The sequence below is a fragment of the Lagopus muta genome, chromosome 16 (genome assembly GCF_023343835.1).
Source record: "Lagopus muta isolate bLagMut1 chromosome 16, bLagMut1 primary, whole genome shotgun sequence".
Classification (NCBI taxonomy): domain Eukaryota; kingdom Metazoa; phylum Chordata; class Aves; order Galliformes; family Phasianidae; genus Lagopus; species Lagopus muta.
This window is the reverse complement of record NC_064448.1, coordinates 13,020,583-13,039,814: the sequence shown is the minus strand read 5'-3', so window position 1 is coordinate 13,039,814 and position 19,232 is coordinate 13,020,583. Positions and strand designations below refer to the sequence as shown.

General features: G+C 55.4%; 1 protein-coding gene across 1 annotated transcript; it reads left to right on the top strand.

Annotated features, from left to right (window-relative positions):
• Positions 1–8,260: 8,260 nt before the first annotated feature.
• Positions 8,261–17,246, top strand: EMILIN3 (elastin microfibril interfacer 3). Its single transcript, XM_048963387.1, has 4 exons — positions 8,261–8,512; positions 10,012–10,134; positions 11,308–11,555; positions 12,142–17,246. Exons 1-4 carry the CDS (start codon positions 8,331–8,333, stop codon positions 14,031–14,033), a joined length of 2,445 nt encoding a protein of 814 aa, XP_048819344.1. The 5' UTR covers positions 8,261–8,330; the 3' UTR covers positions 14,034–17,246.
• The last annotated feature ends 1,986 nt before the right edge of the window (positions 17,247–19,232 follow it).

Below are 19,232 nucleotides of genomic sequence, written 5' to 3'. Positions count from 1 at the left end.
CAGTGCCGGGCTGGGGTGAGGAGGGGGGCAGCCCCTTTTCATTTCCAATCCCCCCATCCTCGATGGAGAGCAAACATTGTTCTCGCACAAAGGCAGGCATTGTGGCAGGGCTGGGGATACGGGGGGATGGAGCACAGGCAGGAGGGCGGCACGGAGAGCCCCCGGAGAGGAGGGCGGACGGGATGTGAATGTAAATTCTGTAAATATTTTCTTTAAGGTGCTGTGCGTAATCCCAGGAAATAGATCTGGTTTCTTGGGGAGTGGGGCTGTGCTGACTTTCTCCCTGTCAACCCAAGGCCTGGTGCAGGGCTGCAGGGCGTCAGGGCCTCCGAAACACAGGGAGCACCCAGAAAGCCCTGTCCTGTCCTCTCCACAAATGTCCCTGGAATGACAGCTCTGGGAGGGACATTGCCAGCAGGAGAGGGATGCTCTATGCCTGGCCTTCTCTAGCAGCCCCTGCCTGGGGTTGCATTTGTTTGCACACTGCTCAGAGTGCAGCACTGGGAAAGCAAAGGCAAATGGGCTTTGGGTGATGCTGCTAAGGATGTGTGGCCCTGCAACCACACTGCCCCTGAGCTGCAGGGGAGGCAGGTTGTGCCAAGGCAAGGAGTAGAGCCCTCTGTTGGGTCACACCCACAACCCAGCTATTGCTTGCTGACAGCTAAAACTGCAAGTGCTGCTTCCCCAAACCTTGCCTTGGGCACCATGCCAGCAGAGCCATGCACTAGCATGGCCAGGGACTATGGCTGCCACTTGTGACGTATCTGTGATGTCCTCACAGTGTCCCCGTGACAAAGTGGTGCAAAAACTGTACAGCACCGTGCACAGGAATCCCTAATCCTTAGGCAATCCCAAATCCCACAGTCCCTCTCCATCCTTTGTGACTGCCAACTCTCACAAGGCTCCCCATTGCTGCCAGCCTCGTGAACAGGCACCATTCACTGTGACATCTATCCCGCAGGGCACTGGGGAGATCAGAGGTATAAGTGCATTGCAGAAGAGATTAGGGAGGTGTGGGGAGGGCTGCTGAGCCCCTCACAGGGTGCTGCACTCCTTTGCTGCTGGCTGCACCCAGGCACAGCTCATTCTCATGCCCTTGAGCACGACCTGGGAGCTGAATGGCACAGTGGGCAGCCTGGCTCAGTCCTGCTGGGGTACCCTGCCCTCTGTCCACATCGAGAGCCCCCTCGCTGGGAAGCCCACCTGGGCAGCCCCAGCCTCACATGTGGCCTCTGAGCAGCCACAGAACGGGTTTCAAATTTCACTTTCCATGTTTAAAATCTCCTCTCCCTTCTCATTTCCTTTCCCTTCCTTTCCCAGCAGATGTGTTAACCCTGGCTCCAGCCGGTCGCAGCCCATCCCAGGGTGGCTGATGGCCCTGCTGGCAGCAAGGCTGGGCAGTGCCTCTCTCTGCACTGATGCAGGCAGCGTGGTGCTCACACGGCCATTCTGCAAGCGTCCCTCACCCCACAGGTACCCAAACGCTGTGACCGCTCCATCCCAAACCCCCACAAGCGCTGCATCTCTTGTGAGCACCACAGCTGTCCAAACAAGATGGTTTTGTCCAAAAACACCAAATAAAGAGCGGAATGAAGGAACCTGCCCCTCCTGGCACCCCGATTCGCTGTGAGCCCCATCCTGACGGCAATCTGGGCACGTTGTGCAGCCCAAGCCAGGTTCGGCTCAATGCAGCAAGCTGGAGGGGTATGGGGGAGTGTGGGAAGGGGCTGCAGATTAGGGCTGATAGGGCCTGGCATTTTGGCAGAAGTTTCTAGGACAGTTTGTACAGTGTCCGCCCCACACAATGGCCGTGTCTCGCCGCCGCGCTGCAGCTCTCATTTCCATGAGTGAGGAATTCAACCGAAAAGTAAACAGGAAAAAACGTTACATCTCACAGTTTATAAATATGTGCAGCATTATTTAGGCAGTCAGGCCAATTTGCACAGATGCCGCGTATATGCTGTGACAGATCCCCGTGTTGTTTCGCAGCCACCCCTCGCGAATGGGAAGCAGTGCTGGTTCCTTGCCATGTCTGCGTGAAATATCGGCATCCTGGCTGCGAGCGGGAGTGCTGTGACTCTTGGGAACAAGGCTGGGAGCTGATGTGAGTTGTTTGCACGTAGTGCTGTAAAGCTCAGGCCCCTGTGTTCCCAGCTTGGGCTGAGGGAGGCTTTGGGAAGAGGCAGGGGTGCTTGCGTGGGGGACTCAGGGTAAGGGGAAAACCCATTCTGGGGGCACTAGTGCACATCTCCACTGTGAGGAGGGCTACAGGACTCTGTTCCCTTGTCCCTGGGGCTCTGGCAGGGCAGACAAATTCCAAACTCCATGCAGGGCACCCAAACCTTGTCGCCGCTGGGAAGTGGGGACCCAGGGAGCATCCCACTCACCTCCCCCCAGCATCATCCAGAGGCACCCTGGTCCCGTGCCAGCACTGCAGAGAGAGACACTGTGACTGCGCTTTTCCAGCAAAGCCCCTTCCCCCCCCCTCGCCCCCAGAGGTTTATTCAAGCTGACAGCCGGGTGACTTGCTCGTTCCAAGCAACATCTTAATTACGGGCTGTCCTCCATGGGGCTTTGGGCTGTGGCCGGCAGAAGGAACTACTCCCCCAGGCAGCACCGAGCCGTGCGGGCGGCTCACACAGTGGGGATATTGTTTTGGCCATTGCCTGAACAGCCCCAGCCTCTCAGCTGTAAAATTACCTAGAGGATAACTAAACAAACCCCAGACAAACACTCCTTTAAACCCGCTGCTTGCTTTGCAGCAGCGGTTTCCCCCTCTGTTCTCGCTGGGTTTTCTTTTCCTTCCGCTCACAGGCAGCACTTTCACTGTGCCACAGAGAGGTGCTGAGGGAGAGGTGACACGTGGAGGGCTGGGGGGCACCGTGGGTCATTCTGGACCAGGCTCAGCCCCAGCCCCACTAGAGAGGGCTGGAGATCTCATGGGTGAGGGACCTCACCCAATGCTTCAGGCTGCTTGGTGCCAGACCTGGTCCAAAAGGCTCCATCCTGACCCACTGTCTTGGGAATGGCATCTTCCCCAGTACTCAGAGGATCTGGTCTCATTGGCCTGGCCCAAATCCTGCTGAAAGCTATGGAAAAGCTGCCCCAGACTCCAGCATCACACATGACCCAGTGGGACCACTGGTTTCCTGGGGCTGAGATCAAGCATCAAGAGACGACAGAGCTCCTCTGGACAGCAGGGGAGGTTGGGACAGGTCTCCTCCAGGAGTTTTCTTCTCTTGCCAGCTGCCCCCAAAAATAGGACAACAGCTTTGGCCGAGGTGCTCTCAGAGCCAGCGTCAGCATTTCCTGACTCAGTGTTGATTTCACAGATTAAAGCTGGTTGAAAAGGTCCTGGTGGAAATCCAGCCAGCATTAATTTGGGGAAGGCAAAAAAAAAAAAAAGAAAAGAAAAATTGAGGAATTTCATTTGAGTTTGCTTTAAGGGGAAGGGCTGTGCTCTTCCCACCCAGAAGTTTGTTTGCTCTCAAAATCTGTGCAATAAACACACACGTGTTGAGCTCCCACTGCAAGCAGCGCTGCCTTCTGCTGCAAATGTCACAGCATTGCTTTTGGTGACAGCAGAGGATTTTGGTCAGTCTGAGGCTGTGCCTTTGCTTTCAGGTCAGCATGTGAACTGCTGACATGCAGTGTTATAACTACACCAAAGTTTCCATGTTGGCACGAGGGCTGCAGCACAGCCTGGGTCTGGCATAGAGAAGCCGTGTGGGATTTCAGAACCAAACCTCTCCTTCATCCCAAAATAAAGACATGAGGACATGGAATACAGCCTCACGCTCCCATGGGCGGAGGGGCTTTCCTTCTGCCCTTCCCGACCCGCTCTGACAGAGCACTGCCCCAAAACACAGCACGCAGTGTGTGCTCTGAAAATATCCGCAGCCCATTGAGGCCGATCCCAACGTTTGGCAGATTCCTGAGTTCAGGAAATTCCTTGAGAGTTCGGGAAGCCCTCCAAGCCGAACCCGAGCTATTTCACTTGCAGCAGATATCGAGTTCTCCTCCTCTTTTGTTTTTTTGGTGGTGGGTCAGTGGGACTTTGGCGAGCGCGTGAGAATAAGAGCAGCAAAACAGTGAGGAAGGCCAAGGGCAGACGCAGGGCTGCAAGAACAGCTGCTTGCAAAGGGAAGCGGAGCAGCCAAGGCTCGGCTGCACGGTCCCAGTGCCGAGCAGGGCTGGAGGCAGCCCAGCAGGTATCGGTTACGCTCTTCCCCGCTCCTTCGCGCGTGCAGAAAGCACTGCCTGTTACTGATGGCTGCTCTCACTGCACACGCTGCAAGCGTGATGCTGGGTCGGCCCAGAGGATGGGGCAGGGCTAGGGGCAGCCGGCGGGACCATCACACCCTGGGCTCAGCACACCCAGCCAAACTGCCTTTCGGCTCCAGCTCCTGTGGGTGGGATGCCGGGCAGCCCCTGGGCTCTGCAAGATGGTCATAGACAGAGCTTGAAGGTCATAATTAGCTCTGCTGTGCCTTGGCACTGGCTTCTCAATGACAGCAAAAAGGTCATTTCATACTAGTGTCCTTCATTATTCCCCAGTTCTCAAAGGAGAAGTATTTTCTTTCCGCTCCTGTGGTGTTTTTCTTCCACCATGTGCAGCAGTGAGGTCATCGAGCAGGGCTTTATGGCAAAGTCCCTGGGCTGCTGCCATCAGCTAAAGGAAAGGCAGGAGATGGCCCAGCTGAGTGCGCTGCCAAGGAGGACCTTCCCAAGAGCCGGAGGCACAGCTCTGCAGAGCACATCCGCTCTCAGCACAGGACCCAGCCAAGCCCTGGAGAAGCGATCAGATTCATTGGTTTGCAGCATTTCCTTAAACCAAAACACCAGGCTGCCACTCTTGCCACTTCTAGTTAAACATTTCTCACACTGGTAACAGTCTTTAGGCAAAAGCATTGTGCGGGAGAGATGGAAAGGGCCACCCAAAGTCCTCTGAACCCCTGCAGCAGCATGGAAGGGATGGAATTATTTGGCTAGCTCACAAGGCTGCCTTCTGCTGCAGACCTCATGTAGGATATGGCAGAGCTGCTTTGGCACAGCCTTCCTAAGCACACCCTAAGGACACCCATAGCCATGCAATTTCCTGAAGTCAGAGCTCCTCGGTTGCTCCAGACCTCAGGATAATGTGTTGGGATGGAAGAGGCTGGGAAAGTCTTTTCTAAGACCCATCAGCCCTGTCCCACCCATGGGACCTCCCCCCTGCCTCTCGCCCTTGCTAAGTCCATGCAGCCAGCTCTGCTGGAGGAAGGACACCAACAGGGCAATCTGTGTGCCCCCAGCAGAGCTCTGTAACCCATGGCTGACCCCTCCCCAGCCCCAGCGTGTGCTGCCGACGCTGCTCTGGCATTTTTATGAATGGCCGCGAGCCCGGGGAAGAGATTTGAGCATGGATTTGGAACAGCTCCATCCCTTCTACCGCACGCGCTAATCTTGACAAATGATCAGCGTGTGGCTTTCAAAACCAGAGATAAGGCCGTCCGAGCGCTTCGTGGCCCCGCACTTTCCCACGAAGAAAGGGCTCTTGTTCTCAGAGCACAACATCCTCTGCAGCCCCCGCTGCCCCCACCCCACGGAGAGGCTCCTGCACTGAGCACCAGCCAAGCCCCTGTGTCCGTGAGACCCCTCCAAACTGACCAACAGGAGCTGTGGCTCATGCCTGCTCCACCCCCATCCTCAGCCCGTGCACTGGGAGCTGCGGTGTGGCAGAAGCGTGTTCTGGGAGTGGTGGGAGCTCTCAGAGCCCCTGGCTGGGGACAGTGCTGCAGGATGGCTGCAGTGCCACCCGGATCCTGCTGGATGTGCCTCTGGGAAAACTGGGTTCAGAAGTCTGCCCCTCCCACAGACACAGACCCACAGCCAGGGGAAAAGGCCTTGGCCAGCGCCAATGCAAAGAGAGACTTTCTATCCATGGGAATCACACCCTGGTCGACCTCTAAATTGGGCTGCTCTCTGGCCTTGCCACTTTGGGAAATGAATTTGTACTCTGAAAAACTCAGCCTGGAGAACACTTGGGAAGACATCCAGTCCGCGTCCCTATTCCAAATTGATCCGGACAGACTTTTTTTTTTAATCTAACCTTTCCTTTAAGATCTCCAGATGGCTCAATATAGTCTCCTCCAGGGCTATATTAATTTTACTACTAGAATATCTCTTTTATTAATGCCCAGCTCAAATTCCTCTTGCTGAGGACATGCTCCTGTCCCTTTGGCATCATGGAGGGCATCTGTGTTCCACCACTGCACCTCACCACACCATGGTGGCTGAGGATGAGGATGGATGGAGCCAAAGGATGGGGATGGGAGCAGTGCTGCAGAAGCCCTGGAGGAGCCTGGAACCTTCAACCTCAATGTAGGTCTGCAGAGGAGTGTGAGGTGCAGCCACCAAACATTGTACCCAGGTGGGAATGGGGGTCGGAGCTGTTGACTTGCTGACCCATGAAGGGAGGCAATTATTTGGCTGATGGGGCCATGCAAGTGTTAATTAAAAACCACATGAAGCAGAATGAGTCACTGTTCGGTGTCATCCGCTTGTGAAATTGGCCCTACTGCCCTGGGGCAGAGTGGGCAACCCCTGCCCATGGGACATGTGCTCCTGAGCTCCTATTGCTGGGCACCTCTGGGTGCAGTGATGGACACCTCTGGGTGCAGGGATGCTCACAGTGGCACCAATGGGCACAGCTCCCAGTGCCAGGCCCCACTGCACATCCCCTGGTATCTGTAGGGCCTCTCTCCTGTGTGTGTTCTTTGATGCCTTATGTGTATGAGTGAGTTGGAGGCTGAATCTATTTCCTCAGCTGGGACCAAAGCTTGGCTCTCTCAGCTCTGCCCAGATGCTTCTCCCCCCCCCCCCCCCCCCCCCCCAAAACAATTAGAGAATGGAGCAACATAAGGGAATTTATTCCCTCCAAGGACCTTGCTGTGAGATCTGGCAGCAAGTGACCCAACATTTCAGAAATGGGGTCGGACTGCAGGGACGGACAGACCGATAGGTGCCTACAGGCATGGCGACTCACACCTCCTTTCCATGGGAGCAGGCTGAGGGCTCCTGGCTGCCCTGCCATGCCCAGCTCAGGCTCCAGCAGCAGGGCCAGGGGCTGCAGAAACCGTGAAGTGGCAGCAGATGTTTTTTCCTGAGGCCTCAGACAGGCACATGCAGCACGCTGTTATTAAAACTGGATCGTGCTCCCTGCACACAGGGAAAAAAAATTAAGGCTGTATGCAAGGTTACTTCTCAGCTTTGGCATCCAGCATTAAGCCATGCAGGCTCGGTAGGCTTGTGTTTGTTTTTACAGAGCACTGCATAGACTGTCCCTCCTGCATATTTCAGCCTCCTGGGACAACGGGTTTCTTCTCTCACTCCCCCCCAACCCGATGGCAACGGCACAGCCTGAGGTCAAGAAAGCGCCGGCTCCCACAGCCGGGTGGTTATGGCGTGGTGTCAGGGCACCGCAGGGATCTGTTGCTGTGAGATACCTGTGTGCGGGATAACGGGGATCTCAGGAGGGGTAGAAGGGCAGGGCGGCTTTCATAATACACCGAGAGAAGCTGAGGTTCTGCAGGCAAAGGGTCCCAGTGCAGCCCTGCCATGCAGCCGCACCCCTGGGCTGCGCGTCTGGGTACCTGGTGAAACAAACGGGGAGCCTGGAACTAAAGGCGGGTTGGGGGGGGGGAGGGGGGGGGGAGGGGGGGCGATGCCGGCTCTGGAATTCTCTTTCTCTTTCTGAAAAACCCACGTGCTGGTTTCACCGGCCCTGAGCGAACTGGATGCTGGTGCGATCGGGACAGCAAAGGCTGCCTGGGGCCAAGGGTTCCCGTAGCCTCCCCCAGAGCTCCAGACGGCGCCCCGCTGCTCCGCACCCTGCCCGGCTCCGCGCTGCTGCACCTGCTGCCCACGGGGGCAAACGCCCGCAGACGGCAGCGGGGCAGCGGGGGCAGAAGGGGCGGCTGCGGGGCCGCGGGGGCTCGGAGTCCCATCCCACCCGCAGGGACACGCGGCTCCATCCGCCCGGCGGCGCGGGGCTCCTGGGGGCGGGGGGCTCGGCTTTGTCTCCCCGCCCGCGGGGCCGGGGGTCGGGGGCCGGGGGAGGGCTGGGGGAGGAGCGCGGCCCGCCCCTGCCGCCGCCCTACAAAAGGGGTCGGGCGGGCGGCGGAGCAGCGTGTGCCGGCGGGCAGGGCAGGGCAGGGCAGGGCAGGGCAGGGCAGGGCAGGGCAGGGCAGGGCAGGGCAGGGCAGGGCAGGGCAGGGCGGAGCTCCGGCCCCTCCGCAGCGGAGCCTGCGGCCACCTCGTCCCCGTTGCGTTCCGCCGGGCTCGGGACCATGCGGCGGGAGCTGCGCCGCGGAGCTCTGCTCGCCTGCTTCTCCTTGGGGACGCTGCTGGCCCTCGCCGATGCTAAAGGTACCTTCTACCCCCCCGCCGCCCCCCTGCCCTACGGCGGCAGGTACAACCTCTACACGACCGGCTCCAGCCCGCAGCTCGGCAGACCCGTGGGCAAGCACAAGTAAGCGACTCTGCGCGGCCGTCGGGCATCGCGAGATGGGCATCGGCGGTGCTGGGCTGGGGGGAGGCGGTTGTGTCCCGAAAGGGACCGGAATGTACGTGCGGGCCCCGTAGGGACGTGAGAGCTGTGGGATCGGGCAGGGAGGGGGTGCGGACGGGGCTGTGTGCCTCTGTATATCCCTATGTATGGGGCTTACTGGGGCTGAGATGTGCTGTTAAGTAACCTGGAAAGCTCAGGCGAAAGAGGAATGCAGGCTTTGCGTGTTCAATATGCTTTTCCATTCCCCAGCAAGAAGGGTGTTATGTCCTGGTGGGGGGGTCTCTGTGCTTGTTTGGTAGAGCAGTTTTGTATTTGGCCCCTCTGAAAAGGGGGGGATTTGGTGTTACAAACAAGCTGAAATGAATAAAGTAACATCTGAAATGAACAATACTGGCAGTGCCAGTGGGAGCTTTCCAAACCCTGTAACATTTTCCAGCTGCTCACCCTTAAAACATCAAGCTGCAGCTATAAAGCTGCTAGCCACAGGTGGGTGAGAAAGAAAGGGGTATCTGCAAAGGGGAGTGAGCCAGAGCCATCCCAATCCAAGCAGCCACAAGTGTGCACAGTTCATCAACAATGGCTAGCAGATCTGCTACTAGCTTAATTAAAGAGAAGGCTGGAGGTGTCTAAAAGCAAATCCTGGATTTATGGGTGAGAGTGATTCTAAATTTCCACATGCACACATGATCTCCCTTCCATCCAGCTAAGAAAAGTTGCTGGCCTTAGTTCTCAAGTAGCCCTGCGCATGGATAAATGACTCACCCTGGAGCAGCGATCTGCAGTGCTGAGCCCTGTGCATGCCCGGGGCCTGGCAGCCTCTCACTGGGGCTGAGAATGATGGGAATTGCTGTGGTTATCCCAGGAGATATGCATGGAGAGCCCTTGGAGAGGGGTTGGGAAGAAGAGGTTGCACTGCGTCCTCCTGCCCTGCCAAATACCTCCCTGATCCCGCAGCTCACTCAGGCCCATCTGCTCTGTCCTGCTGACCCTCCATTGCTGCATCTACCCTCTTCTCCTCCCGCTCTGCCATCTGCTGTGTTCCTACCCTCAGCCCCTGCCTCACCACACGTCCCCACTATCTGCCCTCATGGACTGCATCCATCTGCTCCGGCTGGCAGCCTGCCTCCAGCAGAGCAGCCTTGGCCTCCATCTGTCCAATAGGACTCCTGCATCCTTCCTTCCAGCTGTCTCTTCCTTGCTCTGGAGCTGGTGTTACCCTGTGGCACTCAGCTGTGGTCATGGTGGCAGAAGGGAGGAGGCTCTGCTCCTTGCACTGCTGCTCTGAGGAACCTGAAGAGACTTCTTTAGGGCTGATGATTCCCAGAAAACCCATTTCTGGGGGTGTTCTCCTTGCCCCCATAGCGTCTCTTGTTGAGCACAGCTCCAGGTGACTGCAGGCTGTCATGCTGTGCCCCTGGGGCAGGAGGTGACACTGCATTGCTGTGCTTCCCCCCCCTCAGGAGCTATTGTGCCTATGTGGTGCAGCGCAATGTCACCTGTGTGCTGCAGGACGGCGCCGAGAGCTACGTCAAAGCTGAGTACCACAAGTGCAGCTGGGGCCCCAAGTGCCCGGGGAAAGTGCTGTGAGTATGGGGACACAAAGGGGCTGGGGGGCTGCCCTTCCTTGAGGGGAGGGGGAAGCAGAGCAGGCTGAGGGCTGCTGCTGTGGGAAAATATTTGCAAAACTCTCTGCTACCTCCTAAATGCTGTGCTGGAGCAGGGCAGATTGTGGGGCTTTGTGGTCACTTCTGGGCAGGGATGCACTGCTGTGGGAATGCCATGCTCCCGTGTCCTCCCTGCCCCTGCTGGGAGTAGGAGCACCAGGAAAGCAAGGTGTCCTTGCTTCATGCCACTGGTGGTGGCTGCCACAGCAGCATCCTGCTCCACTGCTGGCCCTGGAACCTGTGGGCAGAAGGAAGAAAGGACCACAACTTGGCAGCTTACAGGAAGAGGAACAGTGAAAAGAAGAGCTTATTTTCCAAAGATGTTTGAAACTGTCCTGGGTCTTTGGGAAACTGATGCTGGGAAATGTTAAAATGATTCAAATAGTGGGATTTGGGTTTTCTTTCTCCTTCTCCCCTCACTGTGAGCAGACATCTCCATGTGACTCCTGCTGCAGAAGCTGCAGCCTGGGTGGGGACACTGGGGATCTTGTGGGGATGGTTGCAGATGGGCTGCCCTATGTGATAGATGGGTGAAAACACTGCTCTGCTCCTCACTGTCCAGCTCTGTGAGATGCACATGCGGGCAGTGGTATGAGCTCACAAAGGCTTTGGTGTCACGTCCATCATTCCTACTTGTGCTGCTCTGTGTTGGAATTTGCCCAACTGTTTAACATCTGTCACAGTGGTCATCTGTTTGGGGACCGGAGCAATACACTTGCTGCTGTTTTTTCCAAGCTAGCATCAAGAATCCAATGTTTTAAAAAATGATAATAAATAAAAATCAACTTATGCCTCATTAACAAAAAACCCCTCTCCACATAGTATGGTGGCACCTGGTTATTTCACCTCATGGTCCAGTCCTGGAAAGACTGGGTGATGCTTTTGCAGTGCTGGTTCATGAGCTGTGTTCTTGGGCAGGTGTTGTTGGTGCTGCACTGAGCATTGATGCAGTGAGTGGGAGGACTGTTCTCTCGGGGTCTCAGCCAGGCTCTCCTCACAACAACAGGACCCATGGCCCCACTCTTCTATCTTACTCAGAGCTGAGGTTGCCTCTCTAAAATGCTTTCCCTTTCTCTCCCCTCTCCTGGAAAGGTACCGCACCTTCTTCAGACCCAGGTACAAGATTGGCTACAAGACAGTGACTGAGCTGGCATGGAGATGCTGCCCAGGCTTCATGGGAGAAGGCTGCCACGACAGCCCCACTGATCAGCCTGTCCTGGTGCCCCAGCACCCTGGTCCCAAAATGCCCCCTGGGCCGAAGATGTTCCCACTCCCCAGAGTGCCTCCCCATCCGAAAAGCCACCCTGACCTGTTTGCAGGACCAAAGAAGAATCAATATGGTGAGATCTTGCTATTGCTTTGGGTTCCCACATTGCTGCACCACTGGCCTTTGTCACAGAGCTCCCAGCTTCGTGTTCCAGCACAGGGCATGAGTGTACAGACTTTAGGTGGGTGACCTTTGTGTCCAGATGCCTGACCTCTCATTACTTTGAGGATCACTTTTCTTATTTACTACATTTCAGAATGTGTGGCTTTAAAATTGCTGTACCTCATTGTTTTAAAGCTTATGATAGGATGAGTGGGAATGGCCTCAAATTGTGCTGGTTCAAGTTAGATACTAGGAAGAATTGATGATGCATTGACACAGGCCCAGAGAGGTGGTGGAGTTACTGTCCTTGGAAGCACGCAGGTTTTCCCCATCAAATTGAGTAGAGGAGCTAGGTGAAAGGAGGGAGACTGAGGCAATGTTTGGCTGAGAAAACAAGAGGCAGGTGGGAGCTGATATCAGAAAGGAGAAGGGTTGGGACTAGATGACCCCTTCCAGCCCAACCTGTTCTATGAGGTGATGAAAAGGACTTGAACCAATCAGAAGCTCAGGAGGGAGGTAAAGGACACAGCCCTGACCGTCTTCTCTGTCTCCTGCAGGCAGGAAGCTGCCTGGCCTGGTTGGGGACCGCCTGGAGCGGCTGGAAGAGGAGGTGCGGCGCCTGGCCCAGGCCTACGACAGCCTGCACGTGCTGGTGAGTGGGCTGGGGGACCGCCTGCGCCTGGCCATCCAGGAGGACACCACCAAGATGATCGGCTCACTGATGAACAGCCCCGGCACGCCTGACTCCTCCGTGGGCTTTGGCATCATTCCTGATGGCCTGGTGGATGTGGCAGACAAGGCTGATGTCGCTTCGTATCCACCTGTTGGGGAGATCCTGACCAAAGTGGCGGAGGTGAGCGACGTGCTGAAATCCAAGGCGGATCTGCTCCATGAGGTTCGTGGCATGGTGCTGGAGCACGATGGGCAGCTCAAGCACCTGCTGGAGGCGGCCCGGCCATCACCCCTCACCTCCATGGAGCTGCTGGAGGAGTACGTGGCTGCACGGCTGGGCAGCCTGCGTGGAGAGCTGCTCGACGGCTTCGAGAAGCAGCTGGGCAAGATCCAGACCGCCTGTGACTTCCGCATCCAGGAGGTGCAGCAGCAGTGCGAGCAGGAGAAAGCTGCCAACCTGCGGCTGCAGCAGACTCTGGATGGAAAGGAGCTGGAGATCAAGAAAGAGATTTCCCAGCTGGAGACCCAGATCCAAGGGCTAACAGTGGTGGAGAGCTGCTGCAGCAGCCTGGACTACCTCACTGACCGCATGAACATCCTGGAGAAGGGCCTGCACAGCATCTCTGAGTCGCAGAAGAACTTGCACTCACGGATGGATGGAGAGATCTCCACCATCACCCTGGGGAACCTCTTCGAAGGGCGCTTTGAGGACCTGGAGGCCAGGCTGAACGCTACCGAGAGAGAAACGGGGAGCTGCTGCTCCAGCATGGAGGATAGCATGAGAGGCACAGTGGTGGCGGAAGTGGATGGCATGAGAACGGCCTTCGAAGATAAAATGCAGACCCTGGAGGACAGGTTCATGAGCATCGTTGGGGAGCTGAACAATGTCAGTGCTCCCATGGGTATGGATGGGGTGGTGGTGCCCGTGCTGGAGGGGGAGCTCGCCAGCATGAGGAAACGCACGGATGAGAAGCTGGAGGTGCTGCAGAACCGTCTGGTCACGCTGGAGAGCACCTGTTTGTCGGGCTGCAGCTCCGCCTCCAAAGATGTGGAGACCTTCCGGACGGAGATCGAGGACTGCCAGAACAAGAACCAGGACCTGCTGCTCCGCATGGATAGCACCTCGGAGCTGCTGCGCAAGCTGAACGCCACCATCCTGGAGATCCAGCGGCGCATCGAGGAGGAGGCGGCGGGGGCTCTGCAGGGGGAGATCACCTTGTTGAAGATCAACCTGAACACCGTCAGCAAATCCCTGACGGGGCTCAAGGACTCCGTCTCGCAGTATTCGGACACCGTGACGCACGTCAACTCCTCGCTGGATGAGCACGAGCGGAAGATCGAGGACGAGGTGCACTCTATCCAGGAGAAAGTCAGCGACCACGGCTCCCAGCTCTTCTTCAGCAACCGCCGCGTGCTCAACCTGAAGGGCGACCTGGAGCGCCTGAAGGCGCGCATTGCCGGTGAGCTCAGCTCCTGCCGCGGCGCTGCCCGCAGCCTGCAGCGTGACGTCGCACACTTCGACGAGCGCGTGGCAAGGGTGGAGGGAGCCTGCGGCCGGCTGGGGGCTGTGCTGGGGAGCCTGGATGGAGTGAGGGGAGAGCTGGAGAAACACACGGGCGGCCTGTGGGACCGCATGGACCGCCTCAATGGGACGCTGGCTGCCCACTCTCAGGAAATAACGGGGCTGAAGGACAACCTGCTCGACTGCCAAGCCAAGGTCTTGGAGCTGGCGGAGCAGCTCGGCCACCTGGAGGAGCGGGCGGGAGGGAAGCATTAGCCCTGCCAAAGCGCGCTGCTTCCTCGCTTAACTTATATCACACAGACTCCAATGTGACAACCTTTTTTTTTTTTTTTTAATTTTTTTTTTTAATGAAAAGATAAATTAAAAGCTGCTACACCCTCTCCTTCATCCCCTCCTTTTTAATTTTTTTTTTAATTTTTTTTTTTTAATTGTGTTGTTTCTGGTGCTTGCCTTGCTGTGCAGCAGCTGTGCAGCCCCTGCAGCAGCAGGTACCGGCACATGGCCGGGGGTGATGCGTGGGCTGAGGGCTGATGACCCCAGAAGGACAATTCAGGAGGAAGCTGGAGGCGGGAAGGTTTATTTTGTTTATTATTTTTTATTATTATTATTTTTTTTTTAATATTTTTTGTGGATTGGTCGCTTGTCGAAGAATAAAACCCTGTAGTCATCAGTTGAGGAACAGAAATTCTCTGACCTAAAGACCACCTGCATCTTCATCCAGGGACTGAACAGAGCCAGGGCTCCTTCCAGGGAACAACTCACTGCAGGAACTGTGGATTTCAAAGCCAACACGTACTCGCACAGCCCTGGGGAGCTGCACTCCCCTCCTCGATCCGGCAGCCCTCCATGCAGAAGGTAAATCCATTTCTACTGCTGCCTTCTCCATGCAAACGCACATGCCTTATGGAGCATATGAGGATATGCATTAAGAAAACACATGCATATATATATATATGGTATGTGTATATATATTTTTGAACAATCCGCTGTCACGGTGCTCACCCCTTTGCAAAGCTTTCTTTTGCTGCCCCCATTTCCCTTGCTGTACGTTGAAAAGCTGCATAGAGCACCTCTCGCCAGTCCTAGCAGCATTTGCATGAGCTCACGTGCTCCCTTAGTGCTGCTGTGGTTTGCAATCCTAATGTACTTTTCTGTCTGGTTCCACCTGGCACTGATGCAAAGGGTTATGGAAAAACTTGTGTCTTTCCCAAAGACACGTGTGCGTAGATCTCTGAAGAGACAAAGCCAGGCATGGAGCAGCCTCCTGCCCTCCAGCTCTGGTTTTCTCCTGTTTTATTGCTTAAACTGTGAACGTGATTTCCTCATCTCATCCCAGGGCAGGCAAGGTGCAGCTGCTCCAGGACGTGAGCATGAGCGCACACCTGCTCATGGGTTTTCCCAATCCTGGAGCAGAAGCCTGCTTCTGCTTTGGGATCCCTTGGGTCCATGGGGATGCTGAGGATTCAGGGACCCCAGAGAGAGGAGGCACCTTGAGAAGACCTCTCCTGAGCTCAGGCCTGGAGGTAGGCTGAGCTGTGCTCCTGGGTCAGCGTGGGGCTGGAGGTGGTGTGAAAACCAAAGTGATGCACCCAGTGTCATCCTGCTTTCCCACAAAGACTGGAGAAGGTCAGTGTGTGCTGAGTGGTGCCAGCCTGGCCTCATGGAGCGGGTGCCCACCTTTCCCAGGGGTTGCATGGGCACACTGCTGCTCAGCCACCAGGGATATTGTTTTAAGGAAGGATGAAGAGGAGATTAAAGAGCCTCCACCCCACCAACTCTGGCACTTTATAGCAGAGGAACGTTCTTGTCTCAGCTCAGTGTTGCAGCTCATGGGCCCTTCCAGCCCAGCTCCCACTCTGTGCTCTGCAGGTCACCCTCTGCACAATGGGAATGGTGAGTACTGTGCCTGGCTGCAGCTTTGATGATTGAGAACCTGCTCCAGCTGAGGAGCAACATCCAGCCACTTTGGGGTATCCCAAGAAACCTGCTCTTAAATAGCACAAACTCCTTTCTTCCCCCCAGCAGAGGGCAGGGAGATCAAGGCAACCCTTCGTGATGGGCCAGGTCCTTGCCCTGCAGGAGCACCCTGCCCCAGGCCCCCAAAGGGCTGCAGCAACCAAAGAGAAAACCCAGCCCCAGGCTCACCTCTGCCAAGCTGAGCAGCCAGGGCTTCTGCCCCAGAAAGCAGCAGAACAGCTTCCTGCAGCACAGAGCCAGCGTTGGCACTGACCGAACCAGGACAAGGAAGAAGTCTGAGCTTCCTGAACATGGTGCTATGTTTGGACTATTCCTGACTAGTCACTTGAAGATAGTTTGTATTTCAGTTCTCAGCTATCAGTGTTTAAAAATGAAAGGAATTGGTGTAAAATAGGGCATTTTTTTTTTCTTGCAGAGAGGGAAGGAGATGGTGCCCATGCAGTTGTTTTGTGCTGGGCAGCTTTCCGAGGCAGCTGGCAATAGGTACTGCTAAAAGGCTGTGTTTTATTGTTTTTGAAACCTTGTACATTGTTCAGATGTTAAAAGCTGAAAGGCTGTTTGTACTGGAAAGGAAAAATAAAATATTTCTTGCTGAGGTTTCCAGTATCAAAATGACTTCTGTGGCTTTAGGAAAGGAGAGAAGCATAACACCCGGCTTGTGCTAAGACAGGGAGCTCAAGTTAAACACTGAAGCTATTTAGACAGGAAGAAAGGGAATCAGAGTAGCAGGAAGTGGTTCACACTCACACAGCATCAGAGAAGGAAAAGCTGGATGCAGAGCAGAGGAAGGAGCCCAGCAGTGCTCTGCCTTGTACTGCACGGGGCTGCAGTGGACAAGAGGCAGCCTGGATTAAAGCACTGTCTATTAATTACTGCTGCGAGTGAAAAATGCTCAAAGCCCAGCAACTTCCATGCAGCTTTACAAGTTAAGCCATGTGACAGCTTCACTCCAGCAGCTACCACACAGCAGTGCTGGGTGTGCCAGAGGCTCATCTATAAATAAGGGTGACCCATCATCACCTTTAAAAAATAGCCATCTCTGAAGATGAATAACATTAAGAAGACACTTGGCTCAGAGAGCTACGGTAAGTTTTCAGTAGTCAGAACTCTCTTCACTGCTGCCTTTGTGCCATGAGAAGAGCTGCCTTAGTGCAGGATGTGACTTGTGCTAGAAGTACAGAATGGCTGAGTACCCAATGAGGAGCATCTGGTTCTGGCAGGACTCATGAAGAGCCCTGGGGCAGGTCCTCACAGATGATGGGGTCAGGAGAAGAATTTCAAGTCAATGGCAGGCAGGGGAGGTCTCCAGTAGACGAAGTGGTTGCACTCAGGGCACAGCAGAGCATTACTCCCCTCCTGCCCGAGGGGAGGGAAGATCAGCTCCATCACCTCTGCTAGCTGCTCGTACCTATAGGGTGATGGGAGAAGCTGCAGCAATAAGAGGTAACGTAATGGGGCTTGAAGCAATCCAAAAAACTGAATGCAAATGGGCTTTTGTCCACCCTAACCTAACAGGGATTTGTTTTTTTTCTATCCCTGCAAGATGTTTCTCATAGTTAAATCCACATTGACCCAGTGGTGTGAAGAACCAGCACATCACTTACATTGATTTGAAATTCTTCATCAGCTCCTGGATCAGCTCTCTATTGGGGTTGACTGTGTGAAAATGCAGCTCTCAGGCAGACCCACCTGCTTGTAAGCACTGACATCCTGACCAGGGAGGGTCAGAAGGCATGAGAGCTGCAGGGAGCTATCACCACCGTGCAACCCAAGGCTGTGAGACATGAGGGGTCAGAGTGCAGGTTGGACTACACACAGACAGGCAGTCTGGGGGCTCAAAGAAGATACTTGGAGAGTAGAAGAGATTTTGTGCGCTGCAAGAGCTTCACCATGAGGCTCTAAGGAAAACGAGCTGTGCCATGCTCAGCCTCCTAGAAAGGCATCCTGCACCAAGGAAGGCCAAATTTAAGGCTGATGCATCCCCCCGTGTAGCAGCAGGGAGGGGAATGCCATCCCCAGGTGCAGGACCGGTGATGGGAGAGGACTGTAACTGTGGAAAGCAGAGAAGAGGCTGGGGCTCCTGGGGAGGGCACAGCCCTGCTGGTTGATCCACTTGGGGTAACCCTTGGTGATGTGTGCCACGAGGATTGGATGGGCTGAGCAGCAGAGGAACTTGTAGCCGTTCCTGAGAACATAGGGAAGCCTTTCTGCTTTTTCTGCCTTGCTGCCGAGAAACCCAGGGAGCAGCACCCCACCAGCAGCAAGGCGAGCTGGGCACAGCTCCCTGCTCAGCCCGCGGCTCAGGCTGGGACGCACAGAGCTCTTACGTGACAGGAGATGGGGAGAGCCAGCTGAGGTAGGGATGAGCCATCTGCGGGCCCACAGTGCCTCTCAGCGGCCAGAGAGGATGGGAGCATCACTCAGCCAAGGGGAAATGACCCACCCTGCTTCTGCTACTGTGCTCCCACTCACGCGGATTGCAACAAGAGCACCGAGGGTCACTTGAACTACTCATGCCGGAGTTTGCAACAGTGCTGCATGGCACGTGCTTGCAGTGAAAAACCCCTGCCAGGTGCCCCCAGCATCTAAACCACAGCAAGACTTAGCCATCGCTGACAGCAGAAAGTTAAGGCTTGTTATCCAGCATCTGTGAGTCAGGAGCCCTCATGACAGCTCCTGCTCAGCTTCACTATCACCTCCCACTTCCATTTAGGGTCCTAGCTGAGCTGACGCTTACAGTTGGATTTTGTGGAAGGGCTTAGCAATGCTGTGATGAGTCCAGTCTTTTCCCAGAGGTGGTAAGATGTGCCCAAAAGCATTGGAACTAAAAGGAAAGGAGACCAAGTTAGGCTGATCCAACCTGGTGGGCATCCAGAAAGATGGAGTATGACATCTTTCCTGGCTGCCTTGAAAGAACACTTTACCCCTATGGGTGAAGCAAAGGGAGGGAGAAGGGCCCTTTAGTTGGTGATGGTGCTGTTGATGCCGGAGATCACCACCTTGTCATCCCAGTTCCACAGGTACGTGGTGGCCTCGCAGCAGCAATGTCCTGGTACCGTGTTGTCACACTGAACACCACTTCGTTAGGGCCATCCGTCAGGTTCAACCTCCCCTGCAGCAAAGGAGAAACAAGCACAGCTCAGAGGAGAGCTGCAGGGATTTCCTGTAAGTTGGCAGGGATTTCTGTGCAGAGGTATCTGTTGCTAATGCATCTACTCGATGCAGGGACTCATCGCCACTAGAGGACACCTCCTCCTCCTGTCTACACAGGGAAGAGCATTTTGGCTTCACTCTGCAGCCTATAGTTCTCCTCAGGAGCATCAATGGAGAATTGGAGGGATCCAGGAGAATCCACCCACCTGGCCATGGAGGAGTTGGGCTGGGCTCAGACGGAGATTTAACAGAGCTTTCTGCCCTTGTACAGTAGGTAGACTTGGGAATAATTGGTCGTTTAGGAGGAGAAAATACCAAAAATCC

Bases quoted from the DNA above. Each gene is read 5' to 3' on its own strand.
- EMILIN3 (XM_048963387.1), top strand. From the start codon at position 8,331: ATGCGGCGGGAGCTGCGCCGCGGAGCTCTGCTCGCCTGCTTCTCCTTG. The intron at 8,513-10,011 runs GTAAGCGACTCT...CCCCCCCCTCAG, and splicing joins AGACCCGTGGGCAAGCACAA to GAGCTATTGTGCCTATGTGG. The intron at 10,135-11,307 runs GTGAGTATGGGG...TCTCCTGGAAAG, and splicing joins AAGTGCCCGGGGAAAGTGCT to GTACCGCACCTTCTTCAGAC.